The sequence below is a fragment of the Alosa alosa genome, chromosome 4, assembly GCF_017589495.1.
Source record: "Alosa alosa isolate M-15738 ecotype Scorff River chromosome 4, AALO_Geno_1.1, whole genome shotgun sequence".
Classification (NCBI taxonomy): Eukaryota; Metazoa; Chordata; class Actinopteri; order Clupeiformes; family Clupeidae; genus Alosa; species Alosa alosa.
The window spans coordinates 7,588,200-7,611,067 of NC_063192.1; the positions used below are offsets into that span (position 1 = coordinate 7,588,200).

At 41.1% G+C, this 22,868-nt stretch overlaps 1 protein-coding gene across 6 annotated transcripts; it reads right to left on the reverse strand.

The window, feature by feature from the left end:
• Nucleotides 1–1,820: 1,820 nt before the first annotated feature.
• Nucleotides 1,821–21,557, reverse strand: LOC125293211 (C4b-binding protein-like). Of its 6 annotated transcripts, XM_048240969.1 has the most exons (16): nt 21,392–21,556; nt 20,982–21,069; nt 15,744–15,935; nt 14,989–15,088; nt 14,432–14,508; nt 13,811–13,990; nt 12,205–12,381; nt 11,196–11,375; nt 10,440–10,622; nt 9,895–10,074; nt 9,143–9,325; nt 7,845–8,027; nt 5,185–5,256; nt 4,922–4,946; nt 3,398–3,521; nt 1,821–2,050 (listed from the first exon to the last, which is right to left on the reverse strand). In XM_048240969.1, the coding sequence occupies exons 2-15, from the start codon at nt 21,046–21,048 to the stop codon at nt 3,425–3,427; spliced, it is 1,896 nt and encodes a 631-aa protein (XP_048096926.1). In that variant the 5' UTR covers nt 21,049–21,069; nt 21,392–21,556; the 3' UTR covers nt 1,821–2,050; nt 3,398–3,424. The 6 variants fall into 6 exon arrangements, with proteins under 6 accessions (XP_048096926.1, XP_048096925.1, XP_048096927.1 ...); XM_048240968.1 differs by having other exon boundaries at nt 20,982–21,557; XM_048240970.1 differs by having other exon boundaries at nt 5,185–5,253; nt 20,982–21,556.
• Nucleotides 21,558–22,868: the final 1,311 nt, after the last annotated feature.

The window sequence follows — 22,868 nt, forward strand, 5'->3', positions numbered from 1 at the left end:
AAGGTCCCTGACTGACAACTTTGTTTATCATTATTTGATTTTTTATTTCCCAAAACGTAGCCTAAATAAACTGTGGTCTCATTTTCTTGTTCCATAGGTTCTGCAACACTCTGATTTTTGAGAAGGCCTTGTTACCTTGTTGTTTGATATCATTACAGCAAGGATTCACAGGAAATAGAAACCTCTTGGAACATCTGAGTGCTGGTAAATAGCTATTAATGTTTTGTTTTTCATACCATCAGGAATGTATTATCTTAGTCAGCAGAGAAGTTTATAGTCATCATCCAATCCCATCAGATTGTGTACACATCATAATGTGTGTGATTATGCAACAGGAAAAGCATTATAAAATGTATTTTGTTCAAATTGTATCAGTTGCAAGATTTTAAAAGTTTGGCCTGAATGTTGAAGTAAATTTATTCATTAAAAAAGTAACACAGCATTGTTCTTCATAGCCCACTATCAATGGCTACTATAATAACGTGACGGCACCTGTGAAGTTTGCTAGTTGATTTAGAGAGAAGTTGAATGTGGGCCGCGTGGTGGGACCAGTGGGCCACGGCTGAAGTGCCCTTGAGCAAGGCACCTAACCCCTCACTGCTCCCCGAGTGCCGCCGTTGTAGCAGGCAGCTCACTGCGCCGGGATTAGTGTGTACTTCACCTCACTGTGTGCCGTTTGTGTTTCACTAATTCACCGATTGGGTTAAATGCAGAGACCAAATTTCCCTCACGGGATTAAAAAAGTATATATACACTATACTAATACTATATGTTTTTCTTTCAAATTTTTTTGGACAGATAATATAATCATGGAACTTAATTTCTTCTGACCAGCATTTTCAGGTGATTGCTTTTGGAAATAAACATTGGTGTACAAAATGAAGGCCTGCCAAGTGTTTTTAACACACACACCCAACAACATAAAGATGTATGACAGAACAGGGTGATTATATTAAAGATTATGTTTTAATAGTTACACATTTCACTCAGTGCAACAAGCGCACACAGCATGGTGACTTAAGAACTGGAAAAGAGATTGGACAACTTGCTTTGTAGGCAAACACACCCCCATTATTACTTCATTTAATTCCAGATAACTCCAAATGCACATTAAGTTTGAAGAAGAACAATGTCTTTTAAATCATATAGGCAAGACAATACATTATTTGGCAATTGAACAAAAAACCCAAACTTAAAATTCTGACATATAAATAGATGAATCATATTCGGGGGTGATATACATTCACTAGTTTCCACTTGAGGTTCAGTGTGAACACATAAAAGGCACACCATTTCATGATAAACAGTCCAGTGTATGGCTCAACATTCCCTCATATCAGGAAAGAGGATAGTGCTACACTACCAGGCACTTTAGCTGAGCAGAATTTGATAAGACATATATATATATATATATATATATATATATATATATATATATATATATATATATATATATATATATATATATATATATATATATATTATAAGGGAGGCTTTCATTAACCTCAGTGGCGTCAACAAATTTAACAACAAACAGAAGTTCAGAGGGCTGTACTATGAAGCATGGTAACTGGTCAACCTGGGTAACGTTGGTACTAGTAACCGCTGATCTCTAAAAAAAACACTGCTGTGATGAGCAGCTATTGTTTCTAAAGTGATGTGTTGTTGTGATGTGTTGTTTGGACATCAGTGGTTACTCCTGAAGTTACCTGGGTAAGCCAGTAACCTTGCTTTGTAGTATACACCTCAGGTTTTCAAAAGGCAGGAATGTCTGTGTCGAGAAGCTACCAGCTAAAGAGTCTTGTAAGTATTTGTTGTTCAAATCACGTGCAGTAGGTCATCAAAGTGCTTAAAGCAATGTGTCCACAAGCTCTGGTTACAAAAAGTTTTTAATTCTACAAATTGACCTTCTGAATTAAGGCAGTTCCTCTTGCTTTTTCCATGGAACAGGAGGGATGCAGCAACCACACACACACAGACAGACAGACAGACACACACACGCTCTATGCAGTAACATGCTGCAGGCCGGGATCAAGAATCATGTTTTGAGCTGGAAAAGAAAACAGACACACACACACACACACATATTTTTAGCCATCAAGCCAGATCAAGAGCGCACACATCTCTTTAGCCTAAAAGGTTGTTAGATGTCATGTTAGTGCATTTCTTCTCTTGTCTGTGTGTGAAAACAAAATTGTAATTACTGAGGTGACATTAACTGTTTTAGAGTTACGTTCAGTACAACAAATCTGAGATGATTCCTTACTATATACAAACTCACAGCAAAGCACAGCAGCAGGGCTACGTACTGTACATCATGTGTCACCACAGTTTGGATTTTCTCTGAAATGTGGTCTAATTTTCAGTAATAACTTTACATCTTCACTGTAAAATGAATCACTGTGGTTCACAGCAAGGAGCTTCCAAACATTGCACCTTTCACTAGGTTTGATTCACACAACCAATTTAATAATAGTGATAGAAACTGAAATAGTTCTGGGACTTTCAAGAAGTGTTTAAAGACTCTGTTCACATTGCACTTAATTAATTCTCTTACAGAGTTATGACTTGCATGTTAACTCATTGAGTGCCTTTTCCTTCCCATGCGTTGAATGCCAAAAACGTAATATTAAGTTTTTAGCTTCTTTTTTTTTTAAATTACGAAACTAGACACACCTTATATGTGATTTTGGGAACTCTGTGATTAATGGAAATGAAATATATGACGATCAAAAGCTCATGAAAACGCACAATCTGGACATTTTATCTGGACATTTTATCATAACTCGGTTGCCGCTTTGGGTCGAATCAGTGACGCATGCACGTCAGGTCAAAACCAGGCCATTTTCGTGGGTCTATTACTAGGTGGCAGTCTCGCCAGGTCTCGCTGATCACTTCCCGGAAAGTTTACACAAGTAAGTAACAGGCAACACTACATATTTCATGAAAGACGTTATATCTCCATTTCTAGAAAAAAACAGCGATTTTGATGAAAACTAGCCACTGTTTAGCTTGGGATTTCTCAGGAACAGAGGCGTGTAGAAATACACGGTTTGCACACACCGAGAGCTTAAAGTCTCACCTTTTAAACGAGCCATTGTATGTGTTCATAGCTATAACACAGAATATGCTGTGGCTGTACAAAAATCATCAACAATGGTCTAGATTGCTGGCACTCTAGGACAAAGCTCCCGAAAACAGCTTGGCATTCAATGAGGTAATAGTGTTTGTTAATATGAAAACAAATTATTTTCATTGTTAATATTTGATATTGTTATAATTATTTATATTGCTGTTATTATGCTTACAGTTATGTAAGCTTTTCAACTGTATTTGAAAGTACTATTTTCAGCTAATGTAGTGTTTATATTCTGTAAGTCACTTTGTGTTTACTCACTGGTGTCGGAGTAGTCCCACTGTCTGACTAGACACCGTTTTCTGGGGTATTCAGTGACTTTAGCTGTACGCTTTCTGAATGGGACGGTGTAGGGGAGCTCCTGTTCTTCTTTTTCTTCTTATACCTGTAATCCCAAAGACAATGACAAGACAATGACAGGACAGGCCCAAGGACCCACACCCAAGTCGTGGCCTAATGGTTAGGGGTTCGGGCTTGTAACCGGAGGGTTGCCGGTTCAATCTCCAAGCAGTAGGAAAGGCTGAAGTGCCCTTGAGCAAGGCACCTAACCCATCACTGCTCCCCGAGCGCCGCTGTAGCAAGGCAGCTCACTGCTCCGGGTTAGTGTGTGCTCCACCTCCCTGTGTGTTCACTAATTCACGGATGGGATAAATGCAGAGACCAAATTACTTGTACACGGAAGTATAATTGGCCGAGAAACCTGTGAAATGGTAAAGAAAAGATCTAAAGAGTGAAGTGGAGAGAGACAAACTGAAAGACAGATGGAGCAGTGGTTAAAGTGGGATTTGGAAGGTGGGGGAACCCTCAAATGTGTCGGTGTAACGGGGAAAAATGAATACCCGTGGGACATTATATTGAGTATCGTGGTGTACCAATACTTTTTGGGACAAGATAGTGTTATGGTTTGTGTATCCTATAGCCTCGATTTGGTTTACCGTTTTGGTTTATGGTGTGTGTGTATGTCCTCGGGGGTGGGGGTGGGTGGGGTTCTTTCTGTTCTGTTTAGACTACATTTTCCTGACCAATCCTTACCATTAAAGAATAAAAATGTTCACCCTCCTCCATCTTTAAGAATGAAGTTATTAACATTACCAACATGTTTTCCAATTAGGAAACAAGCATTCATGGACAATATTTTTTCTCTGTTAATATAGACAAGCTGGAGTGCTAGCGAGCTACCTTGCAGTAAACCTAACGTTCATCATTGACCAGCAGATGAGCAGCTAGAGTCATACTGCCATACTAGAGTCTTGTTTCTTTTAGTTGTATTTGTTCTGTTTAACTTGTGGAATTTTAATGTTACTTCGACTTAATCTCCACTTACTGTGGCTAGAACAGAACTGTAAATGCGTGAACCGGCATAGATGTGTTAAAATCCAAGAGGAGCATCATGATAACATAACGTCAGGAAGGGTGAGGGCATGTGTAGGGTACTGTATGTGTAGTGCATGTTTGTGAAGGCCAGGGGGCGATATTATTTAGATTATTTTGATTTGTTGAACACCGTGATCCTGAAGGAGAGCCAGGCTGCAATTTGCATGCAAAAAATTATCTTTATTTATTAATTTATCTGAGGTGCTGGAACTGCATTCCGCCCCGTTCTGGCCCACTTTAACCCCTGAGCTAGACAGAATGGAGCAAGAAGACATCAAAACTGATTGGTAAAGAAATAGTTTAAGTTATACATGAACCCTGAACTCAACGGACAAAAGGCCACACAATCATCTGGGACAGTCAGGCAGACAGAGAAAGCAGGATGAGATTACGGACCAAGTGGGATCTTACCTGATGAAGATCCAGATGAGGCCACCTGAGAAGAAAAGAAACAGAATCAGAATCGGGGTATTTCAAGTTATCACTTTTTCATATTTATTCACTCAATTTACTCAATTAAAAGGCAAAAACACACAAGGAAGGTTTAAGTGTGGTTGTGGTTTAAGTGACAGCAGGTGCCATCACAAAACGTAAACAAACATATGGTGGGACAGAGCTAGAGGTGAGGTCATGTGCAGCTTATGGAACAGAGCCATCAATGCAAGTGTACCTACCGGCAACAAAAAAAAGCGCTGGAAGTAACACAAATGCTATTAGGTTTGAGAATGGCGGTGGGGTTGATTCTGCTGGTTGAAAGAGAGAAACACAGTTAGTGAGAGAAGACCCCCCCCACCCCAAAAGAACCAATTATATGCTCCCACGTCCTTGCACTACAGAGGCAGCATCCACTAGGAACAGCTTGTTCACAGACAAATCCTCATTCCCCAAAACATGATGTCCTGTATTACAATTATAATGAAGTGAGAATATAATATTTGAAATTCAGGACTCATTAACATCAGCCATACTGTTGTTGGAGTTGCATTTCAAAACAGAACCATATCTGTTTTAACCAACACTGATTAGTGGTCCAAAACAGGATTGGCCATGTTCTCTGGAAACACTCACTATAACCCCTTGAAAAGCTTGAGTCTAACTACACCTAGGGTACCTTAAATTCAGAGCAAACATGCAGCACACCACCAGGGGAGGCCTAACAGGAAGCAGGGGATTCAGATATGGCACATATTTATCTCACACACAGCTCTTTGTCGCTGACCTGTACACTCTCATAAGTGATGCCCCAGCCAGCCAATAAAGCAGTCCATCACATGTTCATCAAGACACAGCTCAGCCAATCACAGCTGCAGATATGGGCAACAAAGCCTTCTACCAATAAATAGAAAGCCTTCTACCAATAAAGACCCTCTATCAATAAATATGTGTATAGCGCCACCTAGTTAAACACAAAAAAGTAAAAATGAGGTGTTGTAATCGCAGGTATCTGTGACCTAACAAAACTGCACGAAATTGGAAGTGTAGGATCATTATGACTGTATGCACCCTCTGTATGCACGCCAAGTTTCGTGGAATTCCGTTCATGGGGGGCCACACAATAAATTCATTTATGTTGCTATACACCAACTGGCCTGTAGGTGGCCGGAGACAGTTTTCTGTGAATATCTCGAGAACCGTAGGGCCTAGGAGGTCCACCTTTTTATGTATGTTGGTCTTAAAAGGGGCATGTCAACCCATCCCATTACCACTTATTTCATGTATAGCGCCACCTAGTTAAAAATTAAAAAACAAAAAATTAGGTGTTTTCATCACAATATCTCTGGCTGACATGGTCAAAACTGCACGAAATTAAAAGTGTAGGATCATTATGACACCCTCCGAATGCATGCGAAGTTTTGTGTACTATCGTTCATGGGGGCCTTACATTAAAATAATTTATGTGTACATTTAGTGACGTACACCAACAAGGATTCCCGGGACACTGAAAGACTGGGGTAAACAAAACTTGGTGGGCATGTAACCCCACATGGATAGCATGGAACCGTCGTTTTTCGTTTTGATCTGTAGCCCCCCCGCTGGACTGGACCCCCCGAAAGGAGGGTAGGGCAGACACAGTTCTCTGTGAATATCTTGAGAACTGTAGGGCCTAGGATGACCATTTTTTTTTGGCAGAGCGGTACAAAATATGACCACTGCCCAGTCCAGCACATTTTTTCCACAAAAATAAATCACGTTGAAAGGCCTATATGATTCTAACTGTCTCACTAAATTGCATTATCCACACTCAATTTTCACTGGTATCTGCTAGACAACAAGTACCAAAACATGATTAGTTCATAGATTTCACATGTAAAATTCATTTTATACAAGCCCACCTCCATCTTGCCTGTTCATAATTCTGAGAAATTCTTGAATTGTGTGCATGTGTGCGTGTACATGTTTATGTTTATGTGTGTGGGTGTGTGTATGTGTGTGTGTGTGCGTGCTTGTGTGTTTGCCTGCGTGTTTGTGCATGTGCATGCATGCGTACATATGTCTACTGTGTGAGTATGTGTCATATGTATGATTACTGTGAATGTATGTGTGTGCGTGTGTATCTGTTTGTGCACATGTGTGCACATGGAATGGGTTAACATGACCCCTGGAGGCAAACATACGGAAAAAATTGGTCATCCTAGGCCCTAAGATATTCACAGAAAACTGTGTCTGCCCTACCCTCCTTTCGGGGGGTTTACTGAGTTGCTGAGTTACCAGTTGCTGGGGCCTCAGATTACTTTTTAAGTGTGGCAACACTATTCATATTTTAGTTTACCCATCACAAATATGGACAGACACAACATGACGTCATGGTACTACCAATAACAGTGAAGAACTCCAGCCATTTAGCTATGCAGAATGCAGCAAGAATTTGCTCAATAGGTTATTCCTGGCACAAAAGCAGTAGGTATATATATATAATTGGTAAAATGCTTTTGTGCACATCAAGCACTAACAGCACAGGAAAAGTGGCACAAACGCTGCCACACTAGCCAAGGGCACAGAATTCCAGCCTTTGGGCTTTACTTCTGTGGCCCTATGAGGGACAGAGTAGTGAACCATCTCCAAGTTGACAGGATGGAAAGGCTAAAACACCATTAATGACATGACATGGCCTTTTTTAAAAAAAAAAAAAAAAAAAAAAAAAAAAAAAAAGAGAAAAAAAAAGTTGGTGGGGAGACATAAAAAGCGATCCCTCCACTGTCCCCATGCACTGGCACTTACACCCCTGCTTAATGAATAATGCTGGGAGAGGCAAGAGCATAGAGCAGAAAAGGCATAGAGCAGACAAATAATTAATAGTCTTTTCAATATAGACAGACAAAATGTCAAACCTGACCTATGAGACACACGGGAGGGTTGGATGACCACTGTCCATTAGATTCACATTTCAACTGAGGGCTGCCGACCAGTTTCTGCTCAGCCGGGCACTTGTACCCGACGACGGTCCCGTACCCATAAGAGCCGCCTGCCCCCTCAGAGATGGTGGCATTGGTGACACGTGGCTGAGGACACTTCACCTCTACAGGAAACAACAGTGATATGCATCATCACCACAGGTTAACAGTGAGAGAGAAAAAGAGAGAGAGAGAGAGAGAGAAAGAAAGAGAGAGAGATGTGTTAAAGCACTTGTGAAGTTAATTGCTTGGAGAGGCCTAATGGTTGACTATAAAGGTGCATAAGAAAAGAAATCGTGTTAAAATGACGGTGAAGAATTTCAGCAAGTTGGGTATATCAGATGTAGCAAGAATCTGATTTGCTCAAAAGGTTCTTGCTGGCACAAGACAAAAGCATGGGTTGGTGAATGCCAAAAGAGCATCTAACACAACAAGCTCTCAACAGCATAAGAAAAGTGGCACAAGAACTACCATACTGGCATGAACAGAGTGCCCAGAATTAACAAAAAGAGAAGAGGTGAACAAAACAGAATTTCAAAACAACGTGGCACAAAAACGAGGTGATACAAGAGCTACTGTACTGGCACGGACAGAGTGCACAGGATTTCAAAAACATTGCTGCCTTTGAGTTCCCCTTTTGTCACTCTACAAGGGCCAGCATAAAAGTGACGTGATGGACAGGTTGAACTTTCAGACCTTCACACATGGGAGGGTTGGACGACCACTGTCCATCAGATCCACATTCCAACTGAGAACTGCCGACCAGTCTGTGCCCAATCTGACACTTCGTTATCTGTGAAAAACCATATCGATAGGGGCCACCCGCCCCTGCAATGATGATTGCATTGGAGGCACCTGGCTGAGGACACTCCACCACTATAAGGAAATAATGTTAGCATGCATTATCACCACAGGTTAACACACACACACATGCAACACTGAAGTCAATAGTCTGATGAGGCGCAGTGCTTGAATAAGGTGTAGAAAAACAAAAAAAGCAGTGGCCATAGCATTGACAAATTTCAGTCTTTTGGGTACATGAGATGCAGCCAGCAGCAAGAATGTGAAAAGGTGAAATGCTAAAGGGGCACAAAAGCTGCCACACTGACAAGGATAAAAATCCCAGAATTTCAGATGGTTTTGTGCTCCAGCTGTAGTGCTGTGAGACACCAAAATGAGCCTGTGTACAAGCAACAAGAGCCACCACGACCGAAAGCCAGATGCTGCTGAAGTTTCAGACCTTTGAGACACACGGGAGGGTTGGATGACCACTGTCCATTAGATTCACATTTCAACTGAGGGCTGCCGACCAGTTTCTGCTCAGCCGGGCACTTGTACCTGACGACGGTCCCGTACCCATAAGAGCCGCCTGCCCCCTCAGTGATGGTGGCATTGGTGACCCGTGGCTGAGGACACTTCACCTCTACAGGAAACAACAGTGATATGCATCATCACCACAGGTTAACAGTGAGAGAGAAAGAGAGAGAGAGACAGAGAGAAAGAAAAAGAGAGATGTGTTAAAGCACTTGTGAAGTTAATTGCTTGGAGAGGCCTAATGGTTGACTATAAAGGTGCATAAAAAAAGAAATCGTGTTAAAATGACGGTGAAGAATTTCAGCAAGTTGGGTATATCAGATGTAGCAAGAATCTGATTTGCTCAAAAGGTTCTTGCTGGCACAAGACAAAAGCATGGGTTGGTGAATGCCAAAAGAGCATCTAACACAACAAGCTCTCAACAGCATAAGAAAAGTGGCACAAGAACTACCATACTGGCATGAACAGAGTGCCCAGAATTAACAAAAAGAGAAGAGGTGAACAAAAACAGAATTTCAAAAACAACGTGGCACAAAAACGAGGTGATACAAGAGCTACTGTACTGGCACGGACAGAGTGCACAGGATTTCAAAAACATTGCTGCCTTTGAGTTCCCCTTTTGTCACTCTACAAGGGCCAGCATAAAAGTGATGTGATGGACAGGTTGAACTTTCAGACCTTCACACATGGGAGGGTTGGACGACCACTGTCCATCAGATCCACATTCCAACTGAGAACTGCCGACCAGTCTGTGCCCAATCTGACACTCGTATCTGACGAAAAAACCATATCGATAGGGGCCACCCGCCCCCGCAATGATGATTGCATTGGAGGCACCTGGCTGAGGACACTCCACCACTATAAGGAAATAATGTTAGCATGCATTATCACCACAGGTTAACACACACACACATGCAACACTGAAGTCAATAGTCTGATGAGGCGCAGTGCTTGAATAAGGTGTAGAAAAACAAAAAAAGCAGTGGCCATAGCATTGACAAATTTCAGTCTTTTGGGTACATGAGATGCAGCCAGCAGCAAGAATGTGAAAAGGTGAAATGCTAAAGGGGCACAAAAGCTGCCACACTGACAAGGATAAAAATCCCAGAATTTCAGATGGTTTTGTGCTCCAGCTGTAGTGCTGTGAGAGACACCAAAATGAGCCTGTGTACAAGCAACAAGAGCCACACGACCGAAAGCCAGATGCTGCTGAAGTTTCAGACCTTTGAGACACACGGGAGGGTTGGATGACCACTGTCCATTAGATTCACATTTCAACTGAGGGCTGCCGACCAGTTTCTGCTCAGCCGGGCACTTGTACCTGACGACGGTCCCGTACCCATAAGAGCCGCCTGCCCCCTCAGTGATGGTGGCATTGGTGACCCGTGGCAGAGGACACTTCACCTCTACAGGAAACAACAGTGATATGCATCATCACCACAGGTTAACAGTGAAAGAGAAAGAGAGAGAGAGACAGAGAGAAAGAAAAAGAGAGATGTGTTAAAGCACTTGTGAAGTTAATTGCTTGGAGAGGCCTAATGGTTGACTATAAAGGTGCATAAAAAAAAAGAAATCGTGGTTAAAATGATCGGTGAAGAATTTCAGCAAGTTGGGTATATCAGATGTAGCAAGAATCTGATTTGCTCAAAAGGTTCTTGCTGGCACAAGACAAAAGCATGGGTTGGTGAATGCCAAAAGAGCATCTAACACAACAAGCTCTCAACAGCATAAGAAAAGTGGCACAAGAACTACCATACTGGCATGAACAGAGTGCCCAGAATTAACAAAAAGAGAAGAGGTGAACAAAACAGAATTTCAAAAAACAACGTGGTACAAAAACGAGGTGATACAAGAGCTACTGTACTGGCAATGGACAGAGTGCACAGGATTTCAAAACATTGCTGCCTTTGAGTTCCCCTTTTGTCACTCTACAAGGGCCAGCATAAAAGTGATGTGATGGACAGGTTGAACTTTCAGACCTTCACACATGGGAGGGTTGGACGACCACTGTCCATCAGATCCACATTCCAACTGAGAACTGCCGACCAGTCTGTGCCCAATCTGACACTCGTATCTGACGAAGGAACCATATCGATAAGGGCCACCCGCCCCCGCAATGATGATTGCATTGGAGGCACCTGGCTGAGGACACTCCACCTCTACAGGAAACAACGGGAGCATGCATCATCATCAAAACAGGAAAATACACACACACACAAGGCAAAGTTAATAAGAGTACGAGTCACAGCCAAATCACCTGACTGCAGAGGCCAGGTGTGTGGTCAAGCAAACAGTGTGGAGTGGACCTTCAATCCCTGACCATGTTTGAGCTCTCATGCAGCAAGAGTTACAGAATTCTAACCAGACATGGCACAAACACCAACCTTTTCAGTCACTGCACAACACCTCACTCCAAACACATATGTATGACTCAGCTCAGACAAGAACTTGAGCTACACCACAGTCTACTGCAAGACAAGTTGGGGGCATTCAGCGCAGTTGATTGACAGTCCATGGCAAGTTGTTGGCCTTTAGGCCTGATCTTTGGCTGGGATCGGTTAACATCAACTATTCTCATATATTACCCATTATATTTTAACTATATGGGCAAAAAAATACCAGCAATCAAATGCAGCAAATTACAAAATCAAACAAATTATTTGTGTTTGCAGAAATGTGGTGCAAACATAGTTTACAGTGTCATAGGTACACGGATCTGGTTTTAATGGTCAGCACCATATTCTGCATCTTCAGTTTGCTGACCTAATTTATTATACATTAAAGTGAATATGTAAAATTACTATTTTGGTTGCATTTCAAAATAATCAACCATTATCTGTTGTAACAAATAATATTTTACCTTTTTACTATTCGAACATTTTATTTTTTATTCCAATTCACTTGGATCACTGAATTTATGGCAGGTAAACAAGACATTAATTTCCTTGATCAAGTATGAATCAGAGTAAGCCTTCAGTCCTATTTTACCTTCACATGTCAGTTTATGAGACCATCCTTCCTCCAAACAGACCATCTGGTTATTAGGAGTCATCATCCTGTATCCCTTGACACACTCATAAATGACTCTGTTCCTTAAAGTGTAAGGCCCACTATGACCCTCAATACGTTTGGCATTCGGGATGTCTGGCCTCGGGCAGTCCACCTCTGTAGGAGATAGAAACAGATCTGTATTACACAATTTGACTGGGCAGGAGAGTAATGAAGTCGGTGTAAGAATGATAAACGTCACTTTAGGAAAGTATTCCCTGATCCAACAATTGCTTAAAGGGATATTCCACCATTTGGGGAATTACACTCGTTTTCCACCTCCCCTTGAGTTAAACAATTGAGTTTTACCTTTCCCCAGTTCATCCAGCTGTTCTCTGAGTCTGGCAATACCACTTTTAGCTCCAGCTCATTGAATCAGATTAGACCGTTAGCTTATACACAAATCCGGTGAAACACGGAAGTAAAGCAGCGCCGCCATTACTGCGTTGCCTTGCTGCTGCATCTTCTTTTTCTTAATTTTTATTTAGTACGTATGCTGTCCAGTGATGCCAGGAAAAGCGTGTTGTGTGGTCGGCTGTTTTAACAACAGTAAGAATATTCAGACCTAGAATTAAACCGTTTGTGAAATTCACAAACCTTTGTTGCACATTGAGTGCCCATGTTTACAGGCTTACGGATTACACAGAGTTCCTTGTCGAGTGGAGGACCAAGATGTGCGTTAAAAGTGGATGAAATACATACGATTAATAAAATAATCCTGAATACCTGTAAGAACATGTATTTAACTGCTACAAGTGGTTGTGGCTAATAGTTATTTGCAACTTCTGAAGCTTGTGATATTAGCAACACAGCTACTAATGATAGCATTCGGCTTATTGTTGTCATTAATTAATACACGTCTTAATACATTATGTTGTCAATAAATTACCTTCATTGGTAAGTTTTGGCCACTGCCTGACATCTACCCAATGTTCCCTTTCACCTGACATTTTTTCATGAGCAGGATCTCCTATTTGATATTCTCTTGACAGGATGCTTTCATTGAAAAGCCAATAGAAGGCACTGGCAAGTGTCACACCGTCACACTCCGCAGGCACGCAGTAATGGCAGCAGGCAAGATGGCAGCGCCCATAAAGTTTGCGGCGGATTGGTGTATAGTAGAGATGCTAACGGTCTAATCTGATTCAATGAGCTGGAGTTAAAAGTGCTACCGTCAGGCTGGATGAACATGATTAATTGTAAGAAAATAATATCTAGCGTAACTCATCTGAGGGTAAAATCTGAGGTTCACTTTGAATTGCACTGCCTGTTGGCAATGTAAAATTCATGGGAGTATAAAATCAAGTATGGCAACAATAACAAAAACATAATAATATTTGAGAATTCCTCTGGTAAAAATGATACTTCTTGCTGAATTTCTGTACTGTTATTCCTGTCATAATAGCTCAACAACTCTGACGGTGCTTTCCTAATGAAAGGATGTCAGAGTGCATGTAACATCTGATACAGACTTTTCCTGTAATTTCTAAGGCGGCATGAGGTACCCAGTAAAGTAAAAGCAAACCCATTGATGAGTCAAACATACTTGTGCAACGAGGTTTTTCCGACCAGTTGCCATGTACAAGACAGTGCACATTGTTCTCCCCAAAAAGGCTGTAGCCATTGCTACACGTATACTGCACCACATCGCCAAAATGATAATATTCTTCTGAAGGAAGTTTTAGGAGGCCATTGGTGACAGGAGGTGGAGGTGCACACGTCACCGCTGAAAAGACAGAGACAAGGGTTTAGACAGTGGACAGGCATTTCAAAGCAACCAATTTAATGCAGTAGTTTCAAATGAGCTCATTTTGAATCTCCAGTGCGACGTTTCCGTGATGCAGATACCACACCGTGAGAACGGGCCGAGATACCAATATTTATCAATAAAGTACACAATCAAGTGTAGCACTGGTAGCACTGTTGTCCACGCAGAGGATTATGGCGGAAGTTGACTTTAGAAGGATGTTTGTCATCAGCGTTTCTTTGGAAGTTTCACTGAAATAACTTTAAGGGAATTCAATTATTGATAACTTCCTCATGTGTGTACGTTGACCCAGCCATGTCTGTGTTAATTTCCGTGCACATTGCCTGCCATGGTGCATATCATAGAGTCCATTAATATAACGTGATTAATATATAGTGAATAGGAGTGTGGTTCTCATACCTTCACAAACGGCCTCTCTGCCATTCCATTCTCCATTTGCCTGGCAAGTTCTTTTATTTTTTCCAATTATTTGGAACCTGAAATACAGCATGCATTCACACATTAGATGAGAATACAATATAATACACTTCTAGGTAGGGCTGCAACAATTTAGCGATTATTCAATTAGTTGTCAAATAAATCGTAAACTATTCTGGTAATCGGTTAAACCGTTTTTGTAATTTTTTAAGGAAAATACATCCTACAATACATACTCTAGCTGCAGCTTCTCAAACTGGAATATTTTCATCTTTACTTACTCCTCTATTACAGTAAACTAAGCTGAGCTTTGGGAAACATTGACTGACATTTTTTCAACATGTTCTGACATTTTATCAACTATGAAAATAATCGCTAGTTGCAGCCCTACCTCTAGTACCTAGCAACAATAGACCTTCAAAGGAGGAGCATTTGGTTGCGGCTGTATTGATGAACCAAACATTTTGAAAAATAACTGAAATCACTACTGATGGACTCAAATGCACTGAAGACATGCATAGGCACCCATTAACACTGACCCAATGTTGCAGACAGCTATGATTTCGGCCCCAAATTCAATTCCGTCTGGGAACTGATACTCCCCATTGGTCACCTCACCAGGGTTGCCACAGGACTTTTCTGGAAAATATGAATAGATGTTTAAGCACAAAAGTGGTGGTGAAATCTTACAAGTTTTGATTTCATTTACCTGTGATGTCCAAATCCTGAACATTGAGAAGTTCTTAATTCTTAAATGCTCAGTTTGTTTGTTTGAACTAAAATTCTTGGTTTTTGTGATTGCAAATAGCTCCTGTTTTAAAATATGAACAGGAGCAATTTGCAATCACAAAAACCAAAACAGTCAACACATACATTAACCAATGTCCTTGTGACTATGTACTGTGTTTAGGCTCATGCCCAAATCTTAACGTTTTCACATCAAAATTACTTTAGTATCCTAGGATAAACACTCTTAGTTCATACTTAATGACATTTAAAGGTGCTGTAGGTGATGCTGAATGAAACCACGGAGAGTGAGCTCCCACATCCCTTCAGTGCTCCCCAAGAAACTCCGCCCTTCAGGCTGGCACAGTGTTTTGTTATAGATTAAGGGACAGGCTTACACCACTTTGTTTAATTCCACTTTATGGAGCCAGGGCTGTTTATGACGACGTTTTCTTTAATCTTATTTTTTTTAACTGTACTCCAAGAATCATGGATTTATCAGCGATTCCACACATTCAAGTGTTATACTGTATGTTCAGTGTAAACATTTTCTGTAATATGAGGTTACTTCGGCAGATGAAACTCTCTGGGCTTGGGCTCCACTGTCCACTGGAACAGGTGAGCCTCGATAATCCAGAACTAGGCTGATACCCGGGGTAGCACCGAAGTCGAATAGTAGACTCCTCTTCAAAAGTGTCCTTTAATATATAATCTTCGTGTACAACAGCATTGTCACTGGCAGGGGGCTTGGTGCATTGTCCTAAAACATATGAAGAGGAGAGACAGAATTCATATTTGATAAACATATTTATCCTGGTTGCACATGCTTGGCGACTTCAATTGCATCAGAAATAGAAACTAGATGTACGGCATAGCGGTACAAAATATGACCGTCGCTCTGTCCTGTACATCCTCTTCACGCTCAGTCCTGTACATCCTCTCCTCTCCATGTGTGTGTATGTGTGTGCATGCATGCATGCATGCATGCGTGTGTGTGCGTGTGTCTGGTTGTGTGGATGTGTGTGTGTCTGTGTGTGTGTGTGTGTGGATGCCTGTGTGTGTGTTTCGTGTCAATTCCTCTTCCATCTCCTATAGCGCTTCACCGATATGGGATTTTGAAGGCTTAAAACGAGTACGATATTTGAGTTTTTCAAAAACTGATAACCGATCTATCGGTCGATAGTCATTTCTAACAAACACAATGTAAAAATGTCTCCCATTAAGCATCATCTCGCCTCTCGCCATATGTATTTGAATAGGGCTAATTATGTAGTTTCCTAATGAAAGGCTATTTTTTTTATTATTTAAGAAATAAAAGAGTGTATAAAATAGAAAGTAGTATAGAATAGTAAGAATATAAGAGGCCTTTGTTCTGTGATAACCACATTGCCACAAACTACATTGTGAACAGTTTATACTTAATGACTCTCTCTTAATGCAAGCAAAACATTTTACAAGTATGATCAGTTACTTTATTTAACTTTTAGCCTTTGTAGCCTAAACCACGCTCTTCCTTATTTACGTAGGTGTTTTAGCCCGGTTGAAACCAGACCCTTTTCAGTCGTAATTTGCTGGAAGTACGTCTGGGTTTTTCCCAGGCTATTGGGTGTTTGGGAATGAACGTTAGCTCAGATGCTCACATTTATTTCGTGTAGATTTAGGGCCACCAAGGACTGTGAGCAAGTCAACAGCATTAAAACCTAGCAAGCATAAATGTCCTAGCCCGTTGTTTAGGATGCATCGTAGACAGATATGCCCTGCTGTATATCTTCCATAGGCAAACCATCGCATTAGTGTTGTGGCTAACTAATTAGCTCCTGTCAGTGTGTCAGAAAAGAATGGGATGACAGTCAAAAGACTTGTATCAACATGAATTGTGGTTTATATGCCACACAAACTTAGTCGGGGCACATACACCACTAAATAGACCACTGTATATGTTAGTTTAAACACTCCACCTTTTTTTAGCTAGCCGACACGCCAACTGCTAACATGTTTTGGACATTGGATTACATTGAAAACCTAGCCAGGCAGCTAGGCTACATGCTGCAACACAGGTATGAAATATATTATGTCTTAGTGACCTTGATTGATTCTATGAACATGAATTATTGTTTATAGGCAACATCAACTTAGTCGAGGCATAAAGACCCCTGGATATCTTCATTCAGTACATTACTTAAACTTTTGAACTACCTAATTAGTTCGCTTGCCACCACTGGCTAGACACTGCAGTCAAACGGTTAGCAGTTTGGCCGTCAAGCCCCCAAAGAGAAATTTCGCTGGCCAAAATTCGCTAGGTGTTTCGCCATGTGGGAACTACCGTTGTGTTGTCGTTTTGGAAAGTGAAGTGGAACCAAGTCAAGTAATGGAAAAGGTAATAGGAAAGGCAACTAGATGTACCGCATAGCAGTACAAAATATGACCGCCGCTCAGTCCTGTACATCCGTTCCGCGAAAATAAATCACACTTCAATTTGTCTCCATATTTTACCTCCATCCCCCACTCTTGAAACTTTTGTGTATGCTTGTTTGGCATGCCTGAGTGTGTGTGTGCAGCTGCACAGAAAGTACCCTACTGGTGCTGAAAAGGTGAATAGATTGTAGAATAGCCAAAGAAGATGTAGAATTGTTATAAAACCTTTAAAATCTCTAAACAATCACAAGTAGGGCAGTTCATCACAGTGCATCCATTGCAACTGGATTGATGAAAGGTCACTTACACCTGTAGGCTACATTGTATTTGGGAAAAGCAAAAGGTATCAGCATAATGTTATTTATATATTTTATTTTTTTAAATGTATTTTTAAACAAAAAACATCTCTGTCAGTTCCATGCCGTTTTCAACAGCTATCAAAACAAAGGTCATTTTGGATGGATGGATTTTTTTTGTGAATGTTTCTTCTTCTACATAAGATTTTAGTCATCTTTAGTTCATGTAATACTTTTATTGTCAATGCACAAATTAAGTAACAGTAGTCTGAAACGTTATTGTTAATGCACAAATTAAGTAACAGTAGCCTAGTCTGAAACGAAAATGCTGTTTTACATCTAACCAGTGGTGCAAATAACTGACATGTCCAAATGGGCCTTGATGAAATGCGCCGCTAGACTGTTCATACACATTTTAACGGGCCAAAGTTGAAGAGCTTTTGTCCGTTATTGTTAGTGCAAATATAGGCTGATTCATGTTCCCTTGCATGGTTTAACTGAGGTCCATGGCTAGTCTGGCTTTCATCAGACCAAGCTCAATCTTTTAAGAAATCAAAAATAAATAGCGGGCAGATCAGGCTGGGTTCACCCAGCCTAGTCCATAGGCACCGATATTGTTTAATTTTTCGATTGAGATATACACGCGCTCTGGCTATTCTAAATGCAAAAATGCATCAGGGAGTTATGACAAAAAAAACGGTAACTAACAAACTAGATCCTAATAGAAAGCTGTTAGCTTCCCTAAGCTACAGGTAGGATTATAAGGTAGGCCTATTTACAACATAAATTGTCAATAGGCTATGCTGGCGACACAAATAAAATCTCCTTTGAAACCAATGGCTTACTTTACAGTATCAAGCGGACTTAAACTGTCATATCGCGGGCTTAAAAGTTGTAATAACATTCACGCAGCTCCATGAGTCAATGAAAGCGCGAATGAAGTAGCCACTTCTAAATGGGACCCACTACACAGTAGCTTAAGGTGTTTTGCTAAAGCAGCCATAACGAAATGAAGGTGTCATTGTTTGGATACTTCACACACACATGCTTTTTAATTTCACGGACTACAACTACCAAGCTGTAATCAAAGCACATCGATTCCCCTCTCACACCCTGCACGACTTAAAACAAAATAAACAGGCGCCCTCAGTCTCACGCATGTATAGGCAAACTGTATCAGACCGGTGTAACGCGTTGGTAAATCTTCCATTGCACAGAATGATTTTGTAGCACGTGCAATAAATGACAGTCGAAAGATACAAACAGTGCTGCTATACATTTGCTTGGTATAACCACATTTATAGTTTTCTACAAATGCAATAAATCAAATGCCTCCATCACTCAACCAACGCTAACGGTAACATTACCTAGGTCCTTATTGATATTACAAGATTAACGTACCTGCAGTAAAAACCAAGCATGTCCGATAAACATCCTCAGATTTATTTCGCTTCAAGAAGAAATGGGAATTACACTTCATGTGAACATCGCCCTATCCTTATTAGATGTTCGCTATGTAAATTACAGTCCTTGTATGAAGCGCCCATTGTTTTTCCAACCCACTTTTAACTTCCAACAAAATTACGCCTCACTGCAACGATCGCCATCTAGTGGACAAATGACTACTTCTTCGCCAATACTGAAAAATGCAGCCATGATGATGATGAATATTTATTTTGGCTTTCTTTAATCCTACTGATTTTCATTTTTACCGGGTGGGGGCAAATCACAAATGAGTGATTATGAGCCAGGTTGATGTGGGCCCTTGAGACCAACATACCATAAAGATTCACAGAGAACTGTGTCTGCCCTACCCTCCTTTCGGGGGGTCCAGTCCAGCGGGGGGGCTGCAGATGAAAACGAAAAATGACGGTTCCATGCTATCCATGTGGGGGTACATGCCCACCAAGTTTTGTGTACCCCGGTCTTTCAGTGTCCCGGGAATCCTTGTTGGTGTACGTCACTAAATGTACACATAAATTATTTTATTGTAAGGCCCCCCATGAACGAAAGTACACAAAACTTGGCATGCATTCAGAGGGTGTCATAATGATCCTACACTTTTAATTTCGTGCAGTTTTGACCTTGTCAGCCAGAGATATTGAGATGAAAACACCTAATTTTTTGCTTTTTAATTTTTAACTAGGTGGCACTATACATGAAATAAGTGGTAATGGGATGGGTTGACATGCCCCCTTAAGACCAACATACAAAAAAAAGGTGGACCTCCTAGGCCCTACAGTTCTCGAGATATTCACAGAAAACTGTCTCCGGCCACCTACAGGCCAGTTGGTGTATAGTAACATAAATTAATTTATTGTGTGGCTTCGCTGCGCGGCGGTCATAATAATAGGAAAAGGTACAAACAAAATGGGTGCTTTCTGCTTGGCCCCCCAAAAAGAACTTTGACAATGTCTATATGACCGCTATGCTAGCAGAGGTCATAATAATCTCAAATATCTGTCAGAGACCTCAAACAGGAAACTAGAACAGGAAAGAGAACCACTCCCAATCACAATGACATCACTTTTTGTTTTAATATAAGAGGAAATTTTGCAGGTCCACCCACACAGAAAACAATAAATGGGCACACTTCCCACCCATGTTTCTATGTGAAATACTCCAGCTTGTTTCAAGTGTCATCACACCCCAGTAGCCTAAGCATATCAGATGTTTTTTTAACGTCACTAACGTTACCGTTAAAAATGTGTGCATACTTGAACAGAAGGTTAAAAAAAGCCATTAAAGCAGACATTAATATATGAAATAGACTGATGAATTGGTTCTGACTATGTCCAGAAACGTAGACCGATTGAGTCAACTCACTAGGTTGACACAGGTATACATGAATGCCTTATAAATTACAGTCTATGCCATGGGTTTACAGCTTTGGGCCTGGAATAAATTTCTAGTGTAAACCATGACGGCCTAAAAGTACAAATAATGCATAATCATGCTAACATAACATATATCATATCAATATAAACAAAATGCATAGCAACAACATCACAAAGACAACGCGCAATTTTTCAGAACTAATCTGAAGAGAAAGAAGACACAAAGACAACATACTACAGAGCAGGAAACATCCTCACCTTTGATTTCAGAGGGAAGAAGTAACAAAATCCACAAACTTCCCAGGATATTCTTGATAAACTGCATTGCGTTCTTCGCTTTCCTAACCTATGCAGCGAACATCACCACCTTCATGATGTTAGTTTCCGATATCGCAACTAGCTAGCTAGCTGCTAGCAAGTTGACAGTTCACGGCTGATTGACTTTATAACCAACACCTACTGAGAGCTAACTGCTTTAAGAGACTTTAAAGTGATAACTAGCAATACCAAAAGCTATAGTAGTTGATGAATGTTAAAGTATGGCTGATCAACTTTGCAGTGTTTATCTGATGATGTTTAACATTAGCTGGCTAACAACAGCTGTAACATTAGCCTAATAGCTGGCTTATTTGGCTAGAAGCTAGCTGGTAGATTAATTAACCGGTTACCTTGTGATACAAGGTGGCTTTCTATCTTTAAAAAATATATATTTAAATGTTTTTCATGTGAAATCTTTCAAAACGGGCTTCTGCCGATATCCTATTACAAACATTGGACCACTTGCTAACCTGACCTCCGTTCGCGCAGGGCGTCAACTGTAGCCACACCCAGAACCCTGGGGAAACTTCCGGTTTCTGAACTGGTTGCAGTTCCCGTTCTAGTTCCACGTGAGGGCGCTCACGAATATGTGCAGAATGGTGGAGGTCTATGGAGTTGTACCAAAGATAATGAATGCGTAGCAAGATGGGTCGTCCTAGTTCATGTCTATGAGGGCAAAGTGGAGTTCAGTCAGAGACGGGCTCTGGTACAGTTCCCGCCTGCACAGGGGCGTGTCACTGACGTATGACTTACGTTTGAACGCCTCGGTTCCACGCCAGACAAGCCAGAGTACAAAATAAACTTGGTGTACACCTTCATTAATGTTGATTTTCTCCCGACTGGAGGGTCATACTATCACGACATTCTACTGAAATAGGGAGGAGGGTTTGGAGATCATGATACCGTGTCCGAAATGTGCATCCATTGCTCAGAAAAATAAGGCTTTGACAAATTCTGGGAAATTCTTGGATTCTGCCATAGACCTCAATGTTAAAAAGAGAGCCCGATCACTGCATAAATGTGCGGGGGCGTGTACTGCTTATTTGCTATTTGCATAAATTTCCAGGGACAGGAAATGGCCTCTCATGAAGTATCTTCGTAATCAACCATCTTTGGTTGTACCCAGGTTGTACCAGAGAATGTCTAATAAGGGGAGAATTGCTAGCCTAGAAATCTAGACGCGCCCCTAGCGGCAGCTGCCAGGGCTAGTCTAAGCAACTCTCCATTGGCTTGTGAGCTCCAGAAATCGAAACTTAGGGCCTGTCCACACGGAGACGCTTTTTAGGTTAAACGCAGAGGTTTTGCTTCGTCTTGGCCGAGGGAATCCTGTAAACGCACTGCCCGAAACCACACTTTTCTGAAACCTGGCCCCAGAGTGGAGAAATCTGAAACCGTGAGTCCGCTTTGAGTTCGTTTAGACAGCTTAAACCGCGACATCCTGCTTTTGGCGTATCGATGATGTCATCGCCACACCTCAGCTGCCCTGGACTTGCACTTATAGTATTGCCTAACAATACTAGTTTTCATACATGACATTACCTACGATTACACTCTGTTAAGATAAATATCACAACTGATGCTGCGCAGCCCGATAGCTTATGACTTGGTGGACTGAACACTGTTTTTCCCGTGTTTTTTATGCATTGTAGCTACTGTCAGTGACGCGAGAGAACTTAAGTTATTAAGAAAGTGCGTGTAAGTTTAGGCTACATTAATTTGTGCGTAGTGCCAGTGTCATTCATTTATTTATTTTACATGTCTTACAACATATATACATGCATTCACAGTCGAAAGTGAAATCAGATATAAGCATACAAAGACGCTTTT

What these genes read in the sequence shown, in the direction of transcription:
- LOC125293211 (XM_048240968.1), bottom strand. Translation starts at nt 21,048, where the DNA reads ATGCAGTTTATCAAGAATATCCTGGGAAGTTTGTGGATTTTGTTACTT. An exon ending in TCATAAACTGACATGTGAAG is followed by an intron (nt 11,376 to 12,204) that starts GTAAAATAGGAC and finishes TGTTTCCTGTAG; the next exon opens with AGGTGGAGTGTCCTCAGCCA. An exon ending in CCCTCCCGTGTGTCTCAAAG is followed by an intron (nt 10,075 to 10,439) that starts GTCTGAAACTTC and finishes ATTTCCTTATAG; the next exon opens with TGGTGGAGTGTCCTCAGCCA.